This window comes from Halichoerus grypus, chromosome 8 (assembly GCF_964656455.1).
Source record: "Halichoerus grypus chromosome 8, mHalGry1.hap1.1, whole genome shotgun sequence".
NCBI lineage: Eukaryota > Metazoa > Chordata > Mammalia > Carnivora > Phocidae > Halichoerus > Halichoerus grypus.
In genome coordinates this window covers 127,656,203-127,680,698 of record NC_135719.1, presented here as the reverse complement: position 1 = coordinate 127,680,698, position 24,496 = coordinate 127,656,203, and the positions used below count along the sequence as shown (strand labels likewise).

Here is a 24,496-nt window from a genome sequence, read left to right as displayed (position 1 = left end):
TTGATTTTTTTCCTTCTGACAAATGACTGCAGAAGTCCCAGTTGTCATCTTCTAAGATAATTCAGATGAACCTCTTTAATAAATCATCCTGTGAACAATGGTGAGGGGCTTTTTTTGTTTTTTTGTTTTGGTTTTTTTGTCTTGCGAATTAGTAAAAATAAAAAATGTGGTGGTCCTACCTTCTGTTGTCAAGGGTTGGAAGAAAGTGGTGGCATTGAAAATTGATTAGGACACTAGTTCTCCTGTCACTGTGTGATATGTGTTTTGGTTTCCTCATCTGGGAAACGAAGGGATTGGACTGGATAAGCCATTTCAGGTGATTAGATTATGGTTGGAGTCACCTGGACAGTACGTCAGCTCTCACCACTTTCCCAGAGCAGGTCAGAAAGGGAGAGGGTCTGTCATTGAAGAAGATTCCCTAGAGATTCTGATTATTGACCATAATACCCATACTGAGAACTGCTGAGCCAGAGGCCCTCTAAAGATCCTTTGCACTTAACTTTCTAGGTTTCTATGGTCAAGGAAGAAGAAACTTTGCAGTAGGAAATGAAGAAATACTTGAACTTAGAAGGAAAAATAAGTCTGTTCACAAAAGTAGGACACCTCAGTTCTGTTTTGTTCAGAGTTCATTGTGAGTGAATAGCGTAGCTAGAGATTCTTGCACAAGATGACAGTAGTTAGGTGTAAGCAGCTTCATTGCAGCATTGTTCATAATGGGAAAAAATGAGAAACAAGCTAAGTGTCTGTCAGCAAGAGATCAGCTAAATCAAGTGGGACATACCCCAGCAGTAGAATGCAGCCACGATACAGCCATTCAAAAATCTTAAATCCAACTCTTTGCAAATATAGGAGGGCTACCATCATAATAAATAAAATCAATTTTCAGCATCTCCATCACGGCCGCCTTAGTCTGAGCCACCATCATTTACCGCATTAGCCTCCTACCGTGTCTCCTTGTGTCTGTTCTCATGCCTCTTCAGTCTGTTTTCTTTTTTTTACGATTTTATTTATTTGAGAGAGTGCATGCACGTGCATGAGCTGGGCGGTGGGGGGCGGCAGACAGAGGGACAAGTAGACTCCCCACTTGGCAGGGAGCCTGATGCAGGGCTCTATCCCAGGGCCCCCATGAGCCAAAGTCAGATGTTTAACTGACCAAGCCATCCAGGCACCCCTCTTCAGTCTGTTTTCTGATTGAGTGTAGAAATCCTGGCACTTCTCTTACAGTTTCTCATCTGCAGTACTGCAGTTCAGTTCTGATGCAGTCATTCAGCATTCAGAGTCGACAAGGGCCTGGTCTCCATGGTCTCCAACCAGGCCAGCCTGACTTAGGACACCAGCCACAAGTTTGGGAGATCCCAAGCTACCCACACTTCTGACCAACTGGTTACAAATTCAGGGGAGTTCCCGTGACCCCCTCAGGTTCATAAGTCACTAGAACAACTCACAGAATTTAAGAAATTCAAGTATGTAATCATACTTACAATTACAGTTGTATTATAAAGGATGCAAACCAGGACCATCCCAATGAGGAAACATGTAGGGTGATGTCTGGGAGGGTCCTGAAGGCAGAGCTTCCATGGAATCAGGATGTGTCACCTTCCCAGGAAGCTCTCCCAAACCTAGTATTCAGGTTTTTTTTTGGAGGGCTTCACTACTTAAGCATGATTGATTAAATTATTAGTCACATGATTTTTACCCAGCCCCTGAGGTTTAGCTAGTATCACTTGACTGAAAGCCTCAATCCCTCTAATCACATGATTAGTCTTTCTAGCCTGACAGGCTCACATCCTGAGTCATCTCCTTAGCATATACTTAGCTGTGGTCATCGGGCCCACTGTGAATAACAAAGATACTCCTATTCCTAGATACTAATATTACATTAGTTCGAGGTGTATAACGATTTGGTATCTATATATTGCAAAACGATTATCTTGGGAAGTTAAGTCACCTCACATAGTTATAAATTTTTTTTTTCGTGATGAGAATAAGATTTACTCTTTTAGCAAATACGCAATACAGTTTTGTTAACTATAGTCACCATGTTTTACATTAGATTCTCAGAACTTATTTATCTACACCCACCTACCCTCACCTTTGGCAGCTTTCAATCTTTTCTGTTTCTGCAAGTTTAGATTTTTTAGATACCACATACAAGTAAGATCATACAGTGTTTATCTTTCCCTAACATTTCACTTAGCACAATGCCCTTAAGGTTCATGTTATCACAAATGACAGGATTTCCTTTTTTATGGCTGAATAGTATTCATTTATATGTTGTGTATCATGTTTTCTTTATCCATTCATCCACCAATGGACACTCAGGTTGCTTCTTTGTCTTGGCTGTTGCAATTTATGTAAAACAGTGGAGGTTCCTCCAAAAGTTAAAAATAGGATTACCAGGGGCACCTGGGTGGCTCAGTTGGTTAAGCGTCTCCCTTCAGCTCAGATCGTAATTTCAGGGTCCTGAGATCAAGCCCCACGTCGGGCTCCCTGCTCAGCAGGGAGTCTGCTTGTCTCTCTCTCTGCCTGCCGCTCCCCCTGCTTGTGCGCTCTGTCTCTGTCAAATAAATAAAATCTTAAAAAAAAAAAAAAAAATCCACTGTTATTTAAAAAAAAAAAAAAGGATTACCAGAGGATACAGCAATTTCACTTCTGGGTATATATCCAAAGGGGAAAAAAATCAGTGTCTCAAAAAAATATCTGCCTCTCCATGTTCATTGTAACATTATATAGTAAGATTTTTAATGGAAATAGGATTGGAGGACGAGAAGGAGCAGAGACAATCCTTAGTGTAGCTTGGGGATTAATGTTTTTGAAATGCGTGTGGAGTATCCCGGCAAAGATGTCCAGTATGCCTTTGGAAATAGGAAACTGAGCTTAGGAGTGAAGTCAGAGAGAGGGAGATGTATCAGTTACACATGAAGACCATAGTAAAGCGGGGTGTGCAGCTGGCTCAGTCAGTAGGCAACTCTTGATTTTGGGATCATGAGTTTGAGCCCCACGTTGGGTGTAGAGATCACTTAAATAAATAAAACTTTAAAAAAATGATTGAAAAAACAAGTATCTGTAATAGGATTTTTAAGGCTTTTTATCATAAACAACCTTAGACGTTTTCTGCCCGGAGTACTTTTGCTTTCATAATGATTCACTAAAGTCCCTTGAAGCAAGGAAGAAAAGGAAATTCCAGTGCTTAGTTATGACACTCAAACTACCACTGCACAAAGAGTGGACAGGCAGGACAGTTCATTTCCACCCAGTTAGGGTGCAGTTGAAAGCAGCACTAGAGGACATGATTGCTGAAATACCAGCACTTACATAAAGCACTTATCCATGACAGAAAGTGAGCAAGTTGCTGTGTCGGCACATTCACCAGGGGAGAAGGTGGCCAGCTCACCCATCCTCCTGCCAGTGCTTGGAGCCACAGCAGGGGCAGGGAGCATAGCGTGTTTTCTGTTTGCAGTGAGAACCAATAATCAGGGTCATACTTGCTTGGAAACATTCTTTTGGATAATTGGATAAAGATTTAAAGTTAGGTGCCAACATATCCCTTGCGTTCTTGGAGTGGATATGGCAGCTCTATTGGCACTGAACCTTCCTGGCCTCCTTTTGGACAAGTCAGGTTTAAAAAGAAAACAGCCCATCCCCCTTATTAATCTGTCAGTATTTCCTGCTTGAAAATCATCTGGGAGTGCATTAAACTTGGTTTTGGCCTTAAACTATTCAGTGTTCAAGACTGAATTTTTTGAAATCTTTGTTACCCAAAGCCCACAGGGACCAGAATAGTCCCTAAGTAGTGCTGAGACAGGAAGTAGCTAGTGTTGGCCAGTCCTACTCTCACGTCTTGAAGGCCAGTCTTAATAATTATTGTTACTTTCCTACCAGAAATTCCATACAAAGAAAAGAATTGAAATTATGTTCACAGAGGGGTGGAATCTTAAACCTACATGGGTCTAACACGTTTTTTGTGTAAACAAAACGTGTGTGTGTATAGAATCATCCTCAAAATGGTGCACTCAATGATCACAACTATTCTTTCACTACACAAGTCTTTAAGCTTTTTTTTTCCTTTTTGTTAGGTGGCCTGGGCTTAATGGTTTTATACCCTTACACCGGTCCCCCTCAATAATACAAGGCAAAGCCCAAAGCCTTCCTCATAGTGATACAATTAAGGTAGAAAAGAGATGTTCTTTTGGTTTTCTAAAAAAGGAACAAATTTTAAAAGGTGTAATATAGGATGATTCTATTCATGCTTGATTATTACTATGATTTTGATGATTTTATTGTTAAAACCTGTTAATTCTAATAGTGTATGCCCCATTCTTAACGACTGAGCCACCCAGGCGCCCCAGTGTATGCCCCATTCTTAAGGAACATTAGACTGACTCTTGATGGAAAAGCAGCTTGGTGATACTATATCGAATGTCTAAAATAGCATTGCTTTCTGAATTATTTTTATTTATTTATTTATTATTTTAGAGAGGGTGGTGGAGGGGAGAGGCAGAGGGAGAGGGAGAGAGAGAATCTCAAGCAGGCTCCATCCTTAGTGTGGAGTCTGGCATGGGGCTTGATCTCACAACGCTGAGATCATGACCTGAACCGAAATCAAGAGCAACTCCTTAACTGACTGAGCCACCCAGGTGCGCCCTGAATTCTTTTTAGAGCCTCATTGTTGTTACCTTTATTTGTTTAGATCGATCTAATTTTGATTTAATAGTATGAGTTCTCCATCAAGAATAAAATAATCCTTTATTGATCTAGAAAGATGGAAGGTATTTTGTTTTGTTTTTTAATTTTGGCTAGAATAGTGTTTTTCAAAGTGTGGTCCCTCATTCAGCATCCCCATCTCTGCGGAGCTTATTAGAAATGCAGGTTCTGGATTGAGGGAGCAAGATGGCGGAGGAGTAGGAGACCTGGATTTCGTCTCCTCTCAGGAATTCAGCTGGATAGGGATTAAACCATTCTGAACACCTACAAACTCAACAGGAGATCGAAGAAAAGAATAGCAAGAACTCTCTGAACAGAAAAGCAACCACTTTCTGGAAGGTAGGACGTGCGGAGAAGTGAATCCGAGGCGATATTCGGGAGGATAGATGGCGGGGGAGGGGCCTCCATCAGCCGCTTCTGACAAGTGATTGAGCAGCGGAGCACAAAATCGGAACTTTTAGAAGTCTGCTCCGCTGAGGGACGTCACTCCGGTGGCTAAGTGGGGGGTGGAACCCTCGTGGGACAGTGTGGTCTCAGGACCCTCGGGGTCACAGAAAGACCGGGGGTGCCTGAGTGCGGCAGAGCTCCCAGGTATTGGAGCGGGGAAGCCGGCTGCAGAGACGGAGCCGAGGCGCGGGCTCTCAGCTCGGGGTTGTCATAAACCGTGATCTGCGGCACAGTCGGGCCACTGCTCCTCCAGCAGGGACCCAACAAGCGGCAGATCCGGGGAGACTCCCTTTCTTCCCCCCGGGAGGAGAGGTGTGGAAGCGCACCGCAGGGATCTGCTGGGTTTGGAGACTCCACCCAGGGTCGGGTACCAGAGATAGAAACGCTCGGTCACAGGCCGGGTGAGCACGGAGTGCGGCCGGAGACCGGGGAGACGGGAGTGACTGACGGTTTTCCTCTGGGGGCTCACTGAGGAGCGGGGCCCGAGTTCTCGGCTCCTCCGGGAAGGAGATTGGGAGGCCGCCATTTTCACTCTCCGCCTCCAAAGCTGTACGGAAAGCTTGCAGGGAACAAAAGCTCCGGAGAGCAAACCCGAGCAGATTACTTAGCCCGGACCGGGCAAGGGCGGGGCAATTCCGCCTCCGGCAAAGACATTTGGGAACCACGGCAACAGGCCCCTCCCCCAGAAGATCAGCGAGAACAGCCAGCCAAGACCAAGTTTACCGATCAATGAGAACGGCAGAACTCCAGCGCTAGGGGAATCATGCACATAGAATTCATGGCTTTTTTACCATGATTCTTTAGTCTTTCAAAGTTAATTTTTTTTTAACTGTCTTTTTTTCTTTTTTTTTTTTTAATTTTTCTTTTTCCCTTTTTCAACCAACATCTTATCAATCCCTTTTTTAAAAAACATTTTTATTTTTCATTTTTAGAGTCATATTCTATCCCTTCATAGTAGTCACCCGTATTTTTGGCATATATATATAAGTTGTTCTCTCTTTAAAATTTTGAGATAGTTTCTTCTAACAGATCAAAATAATGCTAAATCTCTAGTGTATGGTTTTTTTCTACTCCCCTGCCTGATCACATTCTCTCCCTTTTTTGTTTTTTAAATCCTCTTCTTTTCTTTTTTCAAACAACTTCTTATCAATTCCTTTTATAAAATTTTTTATAATTTCCATCTTTACAGTCATATTCCATCCCTTCATCATATCAACCCTTATTTTTGTACATATATAAGTTTTTCTTTCTTTAAAATTTTGGGAGGCACTTTCTTTTAACAGACCAAAATACACCCAAAATCTAGTGTGTGGCACTGATCTATATACCAGCCTGATCATATTTGGTCACATTCTGTTTTTTTGTTTTGTTTTGTTTTGTTCTGTTTTTGTTTGTTTTTATCTTTATCTTTTTCTTTTTTTTTTCTTTTTTTCTCTCTTTCCCTTTGTTTTCCCACTGCTTCAGGTCTTTTCTGATTTGTTTAGAGTATATTTTCTGGGGACCTTGTTACCCTGCTAGCATTGTGTTCTCTCATTAATCTATTCTCCTCTGCACAAAATGACAAGACGGAAAAAATCACCTCAACAAAAAGAACAAGAGGTAGTACCGACTGCCAGGGACCTACTCAATACGGACATTAGTACAATGTCAGATCTAGAGTTCAGAATCATCACTTTAAAGATACTAGCTGGGCTTGAAGAAAGCATGGAAGTTATTAGAGAAACCCTTTCTGGAGAAGTAAAAGAACTAAAATCTAACCAAGTAGAAATCAAAAAGGCTATTAATGAGGTGCAATCAAATATGGGGGCGCTAACTGGTAGGATAAATGAGGCAGAAGAGAGAATCAGTGATATAGAAGACCAAATGATGGAAAATAAAGAAGCTGAGAAAAAGAGAGATAACTACTGGATCACGAGGGCAGAATTCGAGAGATAAGCGATACCATAAGACGAAAAAACATTAGAATAATTGGGATCCCAGAAGAAGAAGAAAGAGAGAGAGGGGCAGAAGGTATAACGGAGCAAATTATAGCAGAGAACTTCCCTAATTTGGGGAAGGAAACAGGCATCAAAATCCAGGAAGCACAGAGAACCCCTCTCAAAATCAGTAAAAATAGGTCAACACCCTGACATCTAATAGTAAAACTTACGAGTCTCAGAGACAAAGAGAAAATCCTGAAAGCAGCTTGGGAGAAGAGATATGTAACCTACAATGGTAGAAACATTAGATTGGCAACAGACCTATTCACAGAGACCTGGCAGGCCAGAAAGGACTGGCAGGATATATTCAGAGCACTAAATGAGAAAAATATGCAGCCAAGAATACTATATCCAGCTAGGCTGTCATTGAAAATAGAAGGAGAGATAAAAAGCTTCCAGGACAAACAAAAATTAAAGGAATTTGCAAACACGAAACCAGCCCTACAAGAAATATCGAAAGGGGTCCTCTAAGCAAACAGAGAACCTAAAAGTAACATAGACCAGAAAGGAACAGAGACAATACACAGTAACAGTCACCTTACAGGCAATACAGTGGCACTAAATTCATATCTTTTAGTAGTTACCCTGAATGTAAATGGGCTAAATGCCCCAATCAAAAGACACAGGGTATCAGACTGGATAAAAAAAAATAAGACCCATCGATATGCTGTCTGCAAGAGACTCATTTTAGACCAAAGACACCTCCAGATTGAAAGTGAGGGGGTGGAAAACCATTTACCAGGCTAATGGACACCAAAAGAAAGCTGGGGTGGCAATCCTTATATCAGACAAATTAGATTTTAAACCAAAGACTGTATTAAGAGATGAGGAAGGACACTATATCCTACTTAAAGGGTCTATCCAACAAGAAGATCTAACAATTGTAAATATCTATGCCCCTAACATGGGAGCAGCCAATTATATAAGCCAATTAATAACAAAAGCAAAGAAACACATCGACAACAATACAATAATAGTGGGGGACTTTAACACCCCCCTCACTGAAATGGACAGATCGTCTAAGCAAAAGATAACAAGGAAATAAAGACTTTAAATGACACACTGGACCAAATGGACTTCACAGACATATTCAGAACATTCCATCCCAAAGCAACGGAATACACATTCTTCTCTAGTGCCCATGGAACATTCTCCAGAATAGATCACATCCTAGGTCATAAATCAGGTCTCAACCAGTACCAAAAGATTGGGATCATTCCCTGCCTATTTTCAGACCACAATGGTTTGAAACTAGAACTCAATCACAAGAGGAAAGTCGGAAAGAACTCAAATACATGGAGGCTAAAGAGCATCCTACTGAAGAATGAATGGGTCAACCGGGAAATTAAAGAAGAATTAAAAAAAATTCATGGAAACCAATGAAAATGAAAACACAACTATTCAAAATCTTTGGGATGCAGCAAAGGCAGTCCTAAGAGGAAAGTATATAGCAATACAAGCCTTCCTCAAGAAACAAGAAAGGTCTCAAGTACACAACCTAACCCTACACCTAAAGGAGCTGGAGAAAGAACAGCAAATAAAGCCTAAACCCAGCAGGAGAAGAGAAATAATAAAGATCAGAGCAGAAATCAATGAAATAGAAACTAAAAGAACAGTAGAACAGATCAACGAAACTAGGAGCTGGTTCTTTGAAAGAATTAACAAGATTGATAAACCCCTGGCCAGACTTATCAAAAAGAAAAGAGAAATGACCCAAATCAACAAAATCATGAATGAAAGAGGAGAGATCACAACCAACACCAAAGAAATACAAACAATTATAAGAACATATTATGAGCAACTCTATGCCAGCAAATTAGATAACCTGGAAGAAATGGATGCATTCCTAGAGAGGTATCAACTACCAAAACTGAACCAGGAAGAAATAGAAAACCTGAACAGACCTATAACCACTAAGGAAATTGAAGCAGTCATCAAAAATCTCCCAAGAAACAAAAGCCCAGGGCCAGATGGCTTCCCAGGGGAATTCTACCAAACATTTCAAGAAGAATTAATACCTATTCTTCTGAAACTGTTCCAAAAAATAGAAATGGAAGGAAAACTTCCAAACTCATTTTATGAGGCCAGCATTACCTTGATCCCAAAACCAGACAAAGACCCCATCAAAAAGGAGAATTACAGACCAATATCCCTGATGAACATGGTGCAAAAATTCTCACCAAAATACTAGCCAGTAGGATCCAACAGTACATTAAAAGGATTATTCACCACGACCAAGTGGGATTTATCCCTGGGCTGCAAGGTTGGTTCAACATCCACAAATCAATCAACGTGATACAATACATTAACAAAAGAAAGAACAAGAATCATACGATCCTCTCAATAGATGCAGAAAAAGCATTTGACAAAGTACAGCATCCTTTCTTGATCAAAACTGTTCAGAGTATAGGCATAGAGGGTACATAGCTCAATATCATAAAAGCCATCTATGAAAAACCTACAGCGAATATCATTCTCAATGGGGAAAACCTGAGAGCTTTCCCCCTAAGGTCAGGAACGCGACAGGGATGTCCACTATCACCACTGCTATTCAACATAGTATTGGAAGCCCTAGCCACAGCAATCAGACAACAAAAAGAAATAAAAGGCATCCAAATCGGCAAAGAAGAAGTCAAAGTCTCACTCTTTGCAGATGATATGATACTTTATGTGGAAAACCCCAAAGACTCCACCCCAAAACTGCTAGAACTCATACAGGAATCCAGTCAAGTGGCAGGATATAAAATCAATGCACAGAAGTCAGTGGCATTCCTATGCACCAACAACAAGACAGAAGGAAGAGAAATTAAGGAGTCGATCCCATTTACAATTGCACCCAAAACCATAAGATACCTAGGAATAAATCTAACCAAAGAGGCAAAGGATCTGTACTCAGAAAACTATAAAATACTCATGAAAGAAATTGAGGAAGACACAAAGAAATGGAAAAACGTTCCATGCTCATGGATCGGAAGAACAAATATTGTGAAGATGGCAATGCTACCTAGAGCAATCTACACATTCAATGCAATCCCCATCAAAATACCATCCACTTTTTTCAAAGAAATGGAACAAATAATCCTAAAATTTGTATGGAGCCAGAAAAGACCCTGCATAGCCAGAGGAATGTTGAAAAAGAAAAGCAAAGCTGGCGGCATCACAATTCCAGACTTCCAGCTCCATTACAAAGCTATCATCATCAAGACAATATGGTACTGGCACAAAAACAGGCACATAGATCAATGGAACAGAATAGAGAGCCCAGAAATGGATCCTCAACTCTATGGTCAACTAATCTTTGACAAAGCAGGAAAGAATGTCCAATGGAAAAAAGACAGTCTCTTCAACAAATGGTGTTGGGAAAATTGGATAGCCACATGCAGAAGAATGAAACTAGACCATTTCCTTACACCACACACAAAAATAGACTCCAAATGGTTGAAAGACCTCAATGTGAGACAGGAGTCCATCAAAATCCTAAAGGAGAACACAGGCAGCAACCTCTTCGACCTCAGCCGCAGCAGCTTCTTCCTAGAAACATCGCCAAAGGCAAGGGAAGCAAGGGCAAAAATGAACTATTGGGACTTCATCAAGATGAAAAGCTTTTGCATAGCAAAGGAAACAGTCAACAAAACCAAAAGACAACCAACAGAATGGGAGAAGATATTTGCAAATGACATATCAGATAAAGGGCTAGTATCCAAAATCTATAAAGAACTCATCAAACTCAACACCCAAAGAACAAAGAATCCAATCAAGAAATGGGCAGAAGACATGAACAGACATTTTTCCAAAGAAGACATCCAAATGGCCAACAGACACATGAAAAAGTGCTCAACATCGCTTGGCATCAGGGAAATCCAAATCAAACCCTCAATGAGATACCACCTCACACCAGTCAGAATGGCTAAAATTAACAAGTCAGGAAATGACAGATGTTGGCGGGGATGCGGAGAAAGGGGAACCCTCCTACAGTGTTGGTGGGAATGCAAGCTGGTGCAGCCACTCTGGAAAGCAGTATGGAGGTTCCTCAAAAAGTTGAAAATAGAGCTACCATATGATCCAGCAATTGCACTACTGGGTATTTACCCCAAAGATACAAAAGTAGGGATCCGAAAGGATACGTGCACCCCGATGTTTATAGCAGCAATGTCCACAATAGCCAAACTGTGGAAAGAGCCAAGATGTCCATCGACGGATGAATGGATAAAGAAGAAGTGGTATATATATACAATGGAATATTATGCAGCCATCAAAAGGAATGAGATCTTGCCATTTGCAACGCCGTGGATGGAACTGGAGGGTATTATGCTGAGCGAAATAAGTCAAACAGAGAAAGACATGTATCATATGACCTCACTGATATGAGGAATTCTTAATCTCAGGAAACAAACTGAGGGTTGCTGGAGTGGGGGGTTGGGTGGGAGGGATGGGGTGACTGGGTGATAGACACTGGGGAGGGTATGTGCTCTGGTAAGCGCTGTGAATTGTGCAAGACTGTTGAATCTCAGATCTGTACCTCTGAAACAAATAATGCAATATATGTTAAGAAACAAAAAAGAAGAAGAATGTAGCAGGAGGGGAAGAATGAAGGGGGGGAAATCGGAGGGGTAGACGAACCATGAGAGACGATGGACTCTGAAAAACAAACTGAGGGTTCTAGAGGGGAGGGGGGTGGGAGGATAGGTTAGCCTGGTGATGGGTATTGAGGAGGGCACGTTCTGCATGGAGCACTGGGTGTTATGCACAAACAATGAATCATGGAACACTACATCTAAAACTAATGATGTAATGTATGGGGATTAACATAACAATAAAAAAATTTTAAAAAAAGAAATGCAGGTTCTTAGGCTCTGTCCTAGACCTGCTGAATCAGAATTTATATGCCTGTGCCCAGCCATTTGAGTTTTAACAAGCCCTCTAGGTGATTCTCCTGACCATTAAAATTTGGAAACCACTTGGCAGAAACTAAGTGGGGTATGCACTATTAACCACAGTATTCACATGAATCCAGAAATGAGAGGTCATTCTTATTTTCTATCCCAAGGCTACTAAAATAGCTTATGTTCTCCAGAGGGGATCATCAGGGAGTTCTTTTTCATCTGTATCTTTAGCTGAAGAAACTGGTAGAACTCAGGTTGTGTTAGTAACTATGCATTCCTTTTTTTTTTTTTTCTAGTTTTTAGTTTTTACACATAGAAAATGTAAATAATTAATGGTAGTTCTACATGGTAACTGTTCACATCAGCTAGTTGCAGTCACTGGCCACGCATATATATTGTTTCCCCTGAACTGCTAATCATTATCTGTCTTCTCTTGTGCCAGGTGTCCCCAAGACCATACCCAATTTTGGTGACTCACCAGGAGGGCTCAGCACATAGCTGTCTTCATGGATAAGATTTATTCCAGTTCAAAGAATACAAAGCAAAATCAGTGAAGGGAGAAGACACATTGAGTAAAGTCCTGGGAAAACCATGCTCAAGCTTCCAGGGTTTTCTCCCAGTGAAGTCACACAAGGTGTACTTAATTCCCCAATAACGAGTTGTGACAACATGTTGAAATGTTGTCTACCAGGGAAGCTTAGTGCCCAGGTTCTTAATAGGGGCTGGTCCCATAGTCTCTGTGACACAAACCAAATTCCAGACTCCCAGAAGGAAGGCAGCTGTTTAACATAAACCATAATGTTTTGCATAAAAAGTTGAGGCACAGTGAACAGCAGTTCTGGGAATGGTGTGAACCTCCCCAGATTCCAAGTTCTAGATGCCTGCCAACAGCCAACCTTGCAAGCAGGCCTTTCAGAGGATAGCAGTCAGATCTGCTTTGCCTCTTTTCTGCACTGCTCTCCTAGGTAAATCGGTGTTTGTTCCATTCCTTTTAGCTACTGGTCTTGATGGATATCTGTGTCATGATGTCCTTAGAATGTAAACTTCGTGAGGACAGATAGCATCTATTCTGTAAACTCTGTCAGTCAAGACGAGTGCCACTTACAGTGTGAGCCTCTAATAAAACCTTTGCTTCTGCTCATGTAGTATGCCGGTATTGACCACTGCTCCACTCTCTGTTTAAATGCTGGCCATTCTTCAATGCCACGTTCAACTCCCAACTCTGCCATGAGGCCTTAACTGATTAGACAGCTAACTTTGAGCTCTCCTTTTTCTTAATTCCAGTGGTCCTCAAAGTCTTGTGCTATTCAGTTTAGTACAGATTTTATACTGCCTTTAATTTTCCCTTCATTTTTTCTTCTACTTATCTGTCATCTCCTGTCAAAATATGAAGTCCTTAAAGCAGTCTAATCTTTTCTTTTTTAAACAGCAGTGGTTCTTGGACCAAAAAAATTTGTTCAATTGCTGATGTGATAAATTACATAGGAAAAACAAACCCTAAAATTATTAGGCCTAGCATTCTTGTATTTTTAGATATTTAGAGGTAAATCAAAAAAGCTTCTTCCTCCTTAGAAAAAGAGTAGTTAATCCCATAGATTTGATCAGACAGGATGTAATTGCAGAAAGGGCACCTCTCTGTTTTACAGAAGCCTCCTGTGTTTAAACAAGGGGATGTCAGAAACCAAATCAATTACAGTGGCCCTTAATTGTTAGCTAAGCCTCAATTATCTAAGCTATGTTAGACAGGGTTGAAGAAGTCATGTTAAACCAGTTATTTTTTATTGTAAACAATGTATATTTTGCCAGACTTTTTCCCCCAACCTATAATTCTGGGAAGCCACCATCATTATAAACGTAGTGATAGCTATGATTAATCATACCTCACTTTCAGCAAACCAAATGGAACATGTTCTATTAGCCAAATTTTCAATTACCCATAGTGCCCTTGGTCCCATTTCCAAGGGACAGGTAGAGACATTTCTGTGTTGTTCTTGTTTTATCATTATTGAGATGCTGGAGACTTGCCATTTAAAATTGATCCCATTCAGCAGAGGGTTTAGAACCAAGGGCTAAAAGTTAGAAGTGCTAACATGGGGGTGCCTGGGTGGCTTAGTTGGTTCAGCGTCTGCCTTTGGCTCAGGTCATGATCGTGGAGTCCCAGGATCCAGCCCCACATTGGGCTCCCTGCCCAGTGGGGAGTCTGCTTCTCCTTCTCCCTCGGCCCCTCCCCCTGCTTGTGCTCTGTCTCTCTGACAAATAAATAAAATCTTTAAAAAATAATAATATAAAATTGATCCTGTTCAGCAGAGGATTTAGAACCAAGGACTAAAAATTAGAAATGCTATCATGGGGGCATCTGGGTGGCTCAGTCAGTTGAGTGTCCGACTTGATGTCGTCTTAGGTCATGATCTGAGGGTCCTGAGATCGAGCCCTGGGTCCAGCTCCCCACTTAGCAGGGAGTCTGCTTGGGATTCTTTCCCTCGGCCCCTCCCCCCAGCACACACGCACGCACGCACACTCTCTCACTGTCAAATGAATAAATCTTAAAAAAGAAATGCTAACATGTTTTTTGGTGTTATTGTATTTTGGTCAACTCATTTGTTCTCACTTCTATCAAGATCTTTGCTAACAACTTATACCAAGGAATACCAAATTCCATGCATGCAAAGGGCTGTTGTTGCCATTTGAGGTGAATAAATCCTCTTTTGTCCCCAATCTTCACAGGTACAAAGAAGCAAATAAACGGAGACCCCGAAGTTTACTAGAGAAGTTGCGCTGGGTGACCCTAGGCTACCATTATAACTGGGACAGTAAGGTATGCAAATTTCCTTGCAAATTCCATTGTCTTCGCTTTTACACTCCTTGGGCTCAGTAGTTGGATGTCTTCCTGGCCAAGCTTGTAAAGTGTCAGATTATCCATTTGTGGAAGGATCTCTTTCTTTTATCTCTTAAAATCCTCTCGATAACAGTGTCTCAAGAGGAATGAATAATTTCTCCCAAGAGAAAATTTCTTCATATGCCCTTAGGTTATATTGTTTCATCAGAAGTCATTGGTGCTTTCTCTAAGTATGTTTCAGGGGTACAGATTTTTCTTTACTGCATTCAAGAGCAATTCTCAATTAAAACCTTTATTTCCATTATTGTTTAGTGTCTGTTGAGCTTGTATTTTCTTTTTTTTTTTTAAGATTTTATTTATTTATTTATTTGACAGAGAGAGATCACAAGTAGACAGGCAGGCAGAGGGAGAGGGAGAAGCAGGCTCCCTGCTGAGCATGGAGCCCGCTGCGGGGCTCAATCCCAGGTCGCTGGGATCATGACCTGAGCCAAAGGCAACGCTTAACTGACTGAGCCACCTAGGCGCCCTGAGCTTGTATTTTCTACATAGTATCTGTTTGGAGTAAAAGGAGCTCCATCTACTTGTGGTATTCTCCATCAGCTCACAAAAGACACCTTTGCCTGCTGTATAAGTTCTGAGCAAGACACAGATAGGAAAGAATGTCCTACAGTTAACAAAGTTCAGTGTTTTCTTGAGGTACAGTTTCTTCTTTCCTGACCTCCATGCTTCCAAAAGGACCTCCTTTATAACGGGCAGCCTAGTGCCTCTTGTCTCCATGAGATGTTTGACGCCAAGTGGAAGGACTAATTTTGAGAATAAACTTAATAAATAGATTGGTATAGACCATCTTCCTACTAACTAGTTACTTACTAAAAGCTCCATAGTTTCAGTCAACCCAGCTTATTAATAATTAAATTAACTGCTCAAAATAATGATAAATGTTGCTCAAAAATGTTCATGACCTATTACTTTCAGTAATGCAGATTTAATGGAAGACTGGATATGTGTGTTTGGGGAAATAGCCAGGTGATTCTCTCTGGGTGAGCCAGCCCGGGGTTGAATATGGCCTTCCATAGGATAGTGCATACCTCATAAAGGGGGGCATGAGCGTCAAAGGTGTAATGCCCGCATCGTGATGACAGTGGTGCCGGCTTGTTTTGAGAAGTTAAATACATCAACACGATACATGTTAGCTTATTTTTTATGATGTTATATTTATTGCTGATACTAGTATTCCCCAAGGACTTAAAGTTACTCTCATTTACTAAGAAAAATGTGGAGTGAAAAATTACCAGAAACTCTGAGTGACTCAACGGAGAAAAGTGAAAGAGAAGTAAGAAGACTAGTGCATAGGTAGTTGGGGATAGGGTTGAAAGCTCACAGAGGTAACCTAGTGCTAGAACAGTACCTCTGACTAGTTGATCTTGTGAAGGACTAAAACTTGAAAGGGTAGAGAAAACCTTATAGTTCTCTAGCCATATCCTTAGTTTTGGGAAATTAAGTGGGAACTCTTCTTATTTGCACTTAAGGAAAAGAAGGAAAAAATAAAACACAGAAATTCCAACTGAAGAGGCTTGGCCATCCTTTAATGGCCTTTCACAAAAGTCTGCCTTAACCTGAAGGTAAAGCTCACTTCTGGCCAGAGCTATGCCCTGTTGCTACAGCTGGGATACGTCAGGGCACTAGCACAGATGTGAGGCAGCAGTGGATTTGCTGGTGTGGTTTGAGGTTGTTGGGCAAAGGGAGACGCGAGAGCAGCAGCAAGACGGAGGGGCATCAGGCTGCCGCAGGCCTACACGGCGAGCAGCCCTCACCCTGGTCTGCCTAGGAGACTGCCACCTTGTCGTTCTCCTAAACTGCAGGCTTTTGTAGAGAGAGGGAGTGTTCTGCCCTTTGATGGGTTTTGTTTTATTTAAGACAAGAGGGATATTGTGATCTTTAGATGCTAAAAATAGTCCAGGAAGGTAAGCGCTGAAAATTACTTCCATTTTAAGGTCCTGCCTTGACCATGGTATAAGTTAGTTTCAGTTCAGATGTTCTGAGCATGTCATCCCATCAGACTGACCAGTGAAATTGGCAGTGTGCCATGTTGCGGGCTGAGGGGCCCAAAAGCAAACTGGCTGTTGTATTTGAATTGCTTGCTTGCTTTTTTTTAATAAGCTTTGTATTTTAGGATAGTTCTGGATTTGCAGAAAAGTTGAAAAGATTGTAGTACAGAGTTCCCACACCCAGTTCTCCCTATCAACATCTTACATTATTATGGTACCTTTGTCTCAATTAGTGGACCAATGTTAATGCATTATTACAATGGCAAAGTCCATATTTTATTCATATTTTCCTAGCTTTCATTCAGTTTTTTTTAGTTTTTAACTTAAGTCCTTTTTCTGTTCCAGGATACCACATTACATTTAGTCATCATGTGCCTCTTGGCGGTGACAGTTTTGAGTTGCTTTTTTGTCCCATGAGAATGATCCTATTTGGGATTAAAGTGCACCAGAGAGAGACGTAGTAATTGCTTCACGGGTAGACTCCATGCAGGGTGAACTTGTCTGATTTAACACTGCGTGGCATGTGCCTGCCATGTCCTAGGTGCTCGCTATTTTGAACGTCTTGTTATTGGATTACTGGATACCTCAAAAACAGATGGATAAATCATGCTATGTTAGGATTACGAATAAGTTAGATAATTTTAAAGTGGTAATTAATCTTATGCCACAGTTTCCTATTTTCCTGAGATCATTGTTTATTTTTCTTATTTTCCCTACTTTTATCAAAGAAATACTCAGCCGATCATTATACACCTTTCCCTTCTGACCTGGCTTTCCTCTCAGAGCAAGTAGCCACAGCCTGTGGGTTTCAGGGTTTCCGAGCCGAGGCAGGGATCCTGAATTACTACAGATTGGACTCCACCCTGGGAATCCACGTAGACAGATCTGAACTAGATCACTCCAAACCCCTGCTGTCTTTCAGGTAAGCTGGTTCTAGGGATTTGGGATTACTTTCTATCACTTCATTCCTTATGCTAAAGCATTTCTAGCTAAAATAAATAAAAACATAGGACTTTAAGAAATGGTTGGACTCTATAAGCTTCTACTTCTGGGTGTCTTAACAATGTTATCATAAGTAAAATTAACCTTGTTCTTAAGAGTAGTAACCAAATTACAGTTAATATTTCTGTTTAAGATGCATGGAGTCCACCTTTTGTATTGAAAGGTATCATCAGTGTCCGTGGAATAGGCAAGTGGAAGGCCATAAGGCGAAACGAGCAACCTTTTTGGAATAGGGAAGAGTAAAGCACAGAAGCCTGACTAGTTTACTGCCTTGCCTCCCTAAACATAAGTTTAAATTGGGCAAAGTGCTGCAGCTGTATCTCACAAAGAAAGTGCCTGAACAGTGTCTTTTATTAATTACCTTATCTTTAAAGTGAACAGGCGGGTTGCCTGGGTGGCTCAGTTGTTAAGCATCTGCCTTCGGTTCAGGTCATGATCCCAGGGTCCTGGAATCGAGTCCCACATCGGGCTCCCTACTCAGCAGGGGAGTCTGCTTCTCCCTCTCCCTCTGCCCCTGCTCATGTGCTCTCTTTCTTGCTCACTCTCTCTCTCAAATAAATAAATAAAATCTTAAAAAAAAAAGTGAATGGGCATGATAAATATAGTAAAGGACTCAATTCATTGGAAGGCTTAAATCTTAAAGATGCATCACTAAAACTTATACCAGTAATATTAAAACTAAATTTTTAATCTGCTTATTTAAGTGCTTCAAATTTTATATTGTAGCAGTCCTGTGGGCTGTGCTAAGTTTAAGCAGCAGATCATGGGTTGGTCACTTAGAGACACAAGCCAGAAGAGAAGGGTCTTAGCATAGATTAAAAAGGAGGATGTGAGAGCAGTAAGTGTTAAGATGAAATTCAAAAGGAATGCGCTTGGCAGTAACTTTCCCAGCCGTGGTTAGTAACAGAAACTTACTGTTGTGTATCGTTTTACTTATTTTTGTATAGCTTTGGACAGTCTGCCATCTTTCTCCTGGGTGGCCTCAAAAGAGATGAAGCGCCCACAGCCATGTTTATGCACAGCGGTGACATCATGGTAATGTCAGGTTTCAGCCGCCTGTTGAACCATGCAGTCCCAAGGGTCCTTCCAAGTCCTCAAGGGGAAAGCCTGCCATGCTGCCTAGAGACACCTCTCCCAGCCATCCTCCCCAGAGATTCAGTGGTAGAGCCCTGCTCCGAGGAGGACTGGCAGGTGTGCACCAGCTACTTGAAAACCGCTCGTGTGAACATGACTGTCCGACAGGTACTGGCCACAGACCAGGACTTCCCTTGGGAATCCATGGAGGAGAAGAAAAGAGACATCACCACAGAAGGTTTCTGCCACCTGAACGACAAGAATTGCCAAGTAAAACGAGTGAAGTTAAACCCTGACAGCTGAGACTTGGAGAGCCCATTATTTTCCTCAGGCAGGTCTCAAGTAAATGGCCACGCTTTCTTGTATTGCCATAGACTCTAGCATCAGGACAAGCCAAAAAGAGAGACAGGGAAAAGCTCATCGTGGATCACAGTGCTGCCTTGGAACCCATCCTGAAGAGTAAAGCAGTTAGCCACTTTGCTCATGTTGGACATGGTCCAGTCTGGTTAGATGTTGGCACTAATGTATGTGAGAAGTCCAAGGAGCTTTGACCTTCCAGAATAGCCTTTCCAGCCTCTGCCGTTACTTCTGAGGGAGGTGGAAGTGAGTTTCCATGTTATTGGAGCCTTAAATACCTCAGATTTATTAATGGGAAACCTGACACCCCTCCTGCTACCCCATCTAGTGATTTGTGGTAAAATTGTGGTTCCAGGAACCAGCCATGAGTCTCACCTTCATTGTTCCAGCCATCCAGTGATCTTTTCTTCTGTCTTCTCTGGCTTTCACAGAAAAATCCTATACACATTAAGACAATGGAACGAGAAACCTCATCTCCTAGGAAAGAAATTAATCACAGCTATCTCTCTTGCCTAAAAGATAAAATTTTTATAAAGCCAAGGGAAGGGGAGCAGTAGTTTCTCCATGTTTCTTTTAGGTCTAAACTCTTCCTGTTGGCTTTTTAATGCAGTTTTAATTGTTGGACTAAAAAAGCCCCAAGGGTGTTCTGTAACTGTTTTCTCCATGAATAAACTTTCTCTCTTTAAAATTAAAGATCTGTATCTATCTTTGAGGGTTAGCGAATCTGGGATTAGTTTTTCCCTGTTTTTACTTGCTGTGTTGTTCATGCTGTTGGAGCCCTCCAGCTGTTCTGCCCTGTGCCATCCCGCTCTGCCCTCAGTCTTCTCTGTGACTGTCTCATAGGAGAGAATATTCTTTGATATTCCAGTCACTGCTGTCTTTTGTGATTGTGGGCAGCTTGGAAAATGCATGAATCTTTGTACCCCCACCAACGCGACTCACTGTACCCTTAGCTGAGCTGCTTTACATTTCTCAGAGCCTCAGTTTCCTCATCTATGACATGAAGATAGTATTTACTACCATCTTCCATTTCAAATGATAATGGGAGTTTAGTGCTCCTTTCTAGAAACATGGTGTCAGTATTTTATTACTGCATGGACTCTTAGAAACATCGCCTTTTGTCTTTGTGGACAACTGGCTGGAAGCCACTTGGATACCTACTGCTTGCGACAAGACTCACCACGTCTGCATGTCTCTGTCCTGCCTTTTTTCTTCTTAGGAACATTGCATATTGAGTTCATATTTTGATACTTGTTTTTTAAGAAATAAAAATTAATAGATTCATCCCTTATATCTAAATAACTACGTCTAAATGACCTCAAAACTTAGCGCATGATGGGAAAATTTTAGATAAGTTATTTTAAATAATTAAATAAGTTTAAATAATTAAAATTACCACTGGAAAAATCCCTTATGTTTTCCATAGTGTACATCATATGTGACCCACTGGAAACCCACATCCTGTCATTTAGCAAATCCAGTAGGTCAGCCCATCCTTCAGCATTAGAATAGTTTGCTCTTTAGTCAATTGAGTATCAGATAAAGGTGCTAACTTGTGTTTAGGAATAATGTGGTGCAAAAAAAGTACATATTCAGACTGTAAACTGACACTCCGTGAAGCGAGATATGTGTGCTGTGAGCAGCCTATAGAAACGGGCCAGCCAAGAGGAGCAGACTCCCATCTCCCAGCCCACACACACTCCCTCAAGGGATGTGCTGATTGAGTTGGACGGTGAGGAAAATTGTTTACACCATTAAATTCTCCCGTCTCTCTCATTTTTATTTATTTTTGTGAGGAACCTATAGTTGAAGATCTATAATGCAACTCTACCTTCACAGTAAGCAGAAAATGATGCAATTGAGGAAAAAGGAAAAATTGGTGATTTTTCCACATTTACATGAGGATGATCCGCCTAGGTTTGTTTTAGTTGTCCACCAGACATTTTCTACGTCAAGAGGCAGCACATGCTGACGGACCTCCTGTGTTTGTACTGCCCACGGACTAAAAATAGTTTTTACATTTCTAAGTGGCTGGGGAGAAGAAGTCAAGAGAACGGTATTTCATGAAAATAAGAAAAAACCAGATTTCTGTGTCCGTAAGTAAAGTCTTAATCAGAACACAGTCACACTTACTCAGAGATGACCTGTGGCTGCTCCCTCACGCCCGGGTGACAGAGTTGAGTAGTTGCTGCGGACAGCATAGAGCCTAAGTGATCTGGCCTTGCACAGAAGGTGTTGGTGGATGCTGGAGAAAGGAAGCTAGACCCCTAGACAGGAACCTGAAATCAGGGAAAGGGGCCAAGGGGAAGATTTTTTTTCTTCATTATTTTATACCAAAAATGCCTGAGTAGATACTTAGTACGATGTAGGATATATGCAGTATCAAGTGTAGAGTCACAGTGTTGGGCCTGGGGAAACCGATGCTCGGATGACACTCTGCCGGTGGGACTGTGGTTGCGGAATTCCTCAATTCCATCCCCTTGTCCTCTCCAAAGTGATGTGGTTTGATGATAAACTGTATAGTCCTCTTAATTCTCTTCTAAAGTGTGTACCATTTGACCCAATAAATGTCACTTCTAGGAGTTAAGTCAAAAGAAGTCTTTAGAGCTGTCCACAAGACTTTTGTGTAAGGATGTAACCGTGAAAGTCCCAAATAAGCTCGATATCCAGCAACAGGGAGTTGGTTGACGAAGTTCATGTATTCATTCGGGAAGTGGTTATTGCGCAGTTTTCTATCAAGAGGCACTGTTCTTTGCAGAAAGTACCTGCGTTTGTGGTTCTGTCCTAGTGAGTGTGACATCGCCATGCAAGGGAACTCTGTAGCCATTTAAAGTTACGTTTTGGAAGAACACGTAGAGATACGAGAAAATACTCACGCTGTATCTAATGAGAAAAGTCAGTTATGAAACTGTATGTAATTTTGTATAGAATGTTTACATGTTTTTTTAAAAAACTGAAAGGATAGGCATATACCAAAATGTGAATGATGGTGGGATTATAGTTGATGTTTATTTTGTTCTTTTTCTGTATGTGTGATTTTTTTTTTCCACATTGAAAATCTTTTGAAATCTTTCTCTTTTAAAGAATAAATGTTATATGAAAACAATGGATCGTGGATCACCACATCAAAAACTAATGATGTATTGTATGGTGACTAACATAACATAATAAAATTTAAAAAAAAAAAGAAATGATGTGGGGTTTTGGTTGTTTTTGTTTTTTGTTTTTGTTTTTCTTTAAGAAATACTCTGACCTGGTAATTCTACCTCTACCTAAAATCTGTCACTCCCCAAATCCAGGAACATCAACATGGTCTAACAAAAGAGGCTTGTTTGAGGAAAATTTTTATGTAGTAAAATCCTGTATGGCCACTATCAATCATGTCACAGAGACAGATTAAATACGTGGAGGAAATGCTCAATATGTTAACTGAGAAAAACAGCTTAAAGCTGGTATGCGTTGCATTTTGCCAGTGTTTTTGTATGCACCAAGTGTACGTGCACAGAGAAGGCTAGAGGCTTATAGTGTTTTAATATCTCCTAAATTTTCTGCAGCCAGCGTACAGCTCTTTTGGAGAAGGCCTTTGTGATGCTTTTGGAAGGGAGCGGATCTGGCATACACCGAGCTCAGAGCAGCAGCTTCGGCAAGTGTCCACTCACCTTTCCAAGTATGTGCCCTCATCACTTCCAGTCCACTCTGGGTCCTTTCAATCTTTCTGATCTTCCTCTTGCTTTAAAATATGTCTGGCTGGCCAGTCGGTGGAGCATGGGACTCCAGATCTCAGGGTCGTGAATTCAAGCCCCACGCCTGGGCATAGAACTTACTTTAAAAAAAAAAAAAGTCTGGCTAAGGTGGATCCTCTCTTGACCCTCTGCTTATTACTTCCGTAGAGCCGCTTGCCTGTTTCCAGCACCCTCCATCGGGTTTTTCCTAGAAGGACCCGAGGCCGTCAGTGAGACAGCTGCGTTGCTGAACAAGCCCGACTCAGCAAGTATGGCCTGCCATGTTCTACTTTTCCCAGTTCCTTTCTCACTAAGATAAGCTGGTCTTATCCCTTTTCTCTTTTCCCTTAATCTAAAAGGTTGGTTTATTAGAGTAGGAAAAAAATTACACTCACACCTTCGGTGGATTCAGTGAAGGCAAATTAGAACGGTAATGAGGCGGAAAGGAGCCGAGTGATTATTGATCTCAGCGTGGCCCAGGGACCGGAGGGCCAGGCAGGAAAGGCACCCCGCCCGTTCTCTCCTGTTTCAAAGGTTACAGTGAAAAAAAGCGATGCAAATCCAGTGGCTTAGCCTGGGTAGTACATTTTTATTGATGTTCCTTTTGATCAACTATCCTATCCAAAGGTAAATCCTTATGGAGAGATGAGTTTGTTGGCTCTTGTTAGTTTTATTGGTAAAAAAAGATTTCTTAATACCGATGGTATAGTAGATGGAAAGTGAAATAGAGTGGTGATCAGGAAAGCTAAATTTTAGTAACGGCTCCCACGCTGAGCTGTGTGACCTGGAATAAATCGCTCAACTGAGCCCCAGTTTTCTCATCTATAAAGAGATTTGACCAAGTAATCCGGGGTTACCTGCCGGCTCAGCAATGCTGTATTTCTAAAGTGAGAAACTAACCTCAGAGGTTGGATAAACAGCAAGCAAAACCCCCACAGACGAGATTTTTATTAAGGAAATCATGCATTAACCAGAGGAAAGGAGAGGAAAATGTGGGGCACCTGGGTGGCTCAGTCATTAAGCATCTGCCTTCGGCTCAGGTTATGATCCCAGGGTGCTGGGATCGAGTCCCAAGTCAGGCTCCCTGCTCATCAAGGAGTCTGCTTTTCTCTCTCTCTCTCTGTCTTCCTCTACCCCTCCTCCCTGCTCATTCTCTCTCTCAAATAAATAAATAAAATCTTTAAAAAAAAAAAGGAGAGGAAAACCGGAACTTCTCAAGAAAGTAATTCAAGTAGTCAGTAAACGTGAAAAGAAGCTAACCTTGCTAGTAGGTAGGGAAATGCAAATTCAAGGAGGAGATGTAAACTTGTACCTGTCCACATGGCAAAATCAAGGCGATGATAGTCTCCTGTCTCTTCACTCACACCGGACTTCTAATCCCACAGTAAATGTTGGCTCCAGAATCTAACCACTTCTCTTCACCTCACTGCTGCTGTCCTGGCCC

The 24,496-nt window shown here is 41.4% G+C and overlaps 1 protein-coding gene across 1 annotated transcript in view; it reads left to right on the top strand.

The window, feature by feature from the left end:
* ALKBH1 (alkB homolog 1, histone H2A dioxygenase) overlaps positions 1–20,023 on the top strand; it is a 29,028-nt gene extending 9,005 nt beyond the window's left edge. Inside the window, exons 4-6 of the mRNA XM_036084366.2 lie at positions 14,738–14,828; positions 17,626–17,819; positions 18,847–20,023. Coding sequence (XP_035940259.1) covers positions 14,738–14,828; positions 17,626–17,819; positions 18,847–19,276 — 715 coding nt within the window. The 3' untranslated portion in view covers positions 19,277–20,023. The remainder of the gene's footprint in view (positions 1–14,737; positions 14,829–17,625; positions 17,820–18,846) is intronic.
* The last annotated feature ends 4,473 nt before the right edge of the window (positions 20,024–24,496 follow it).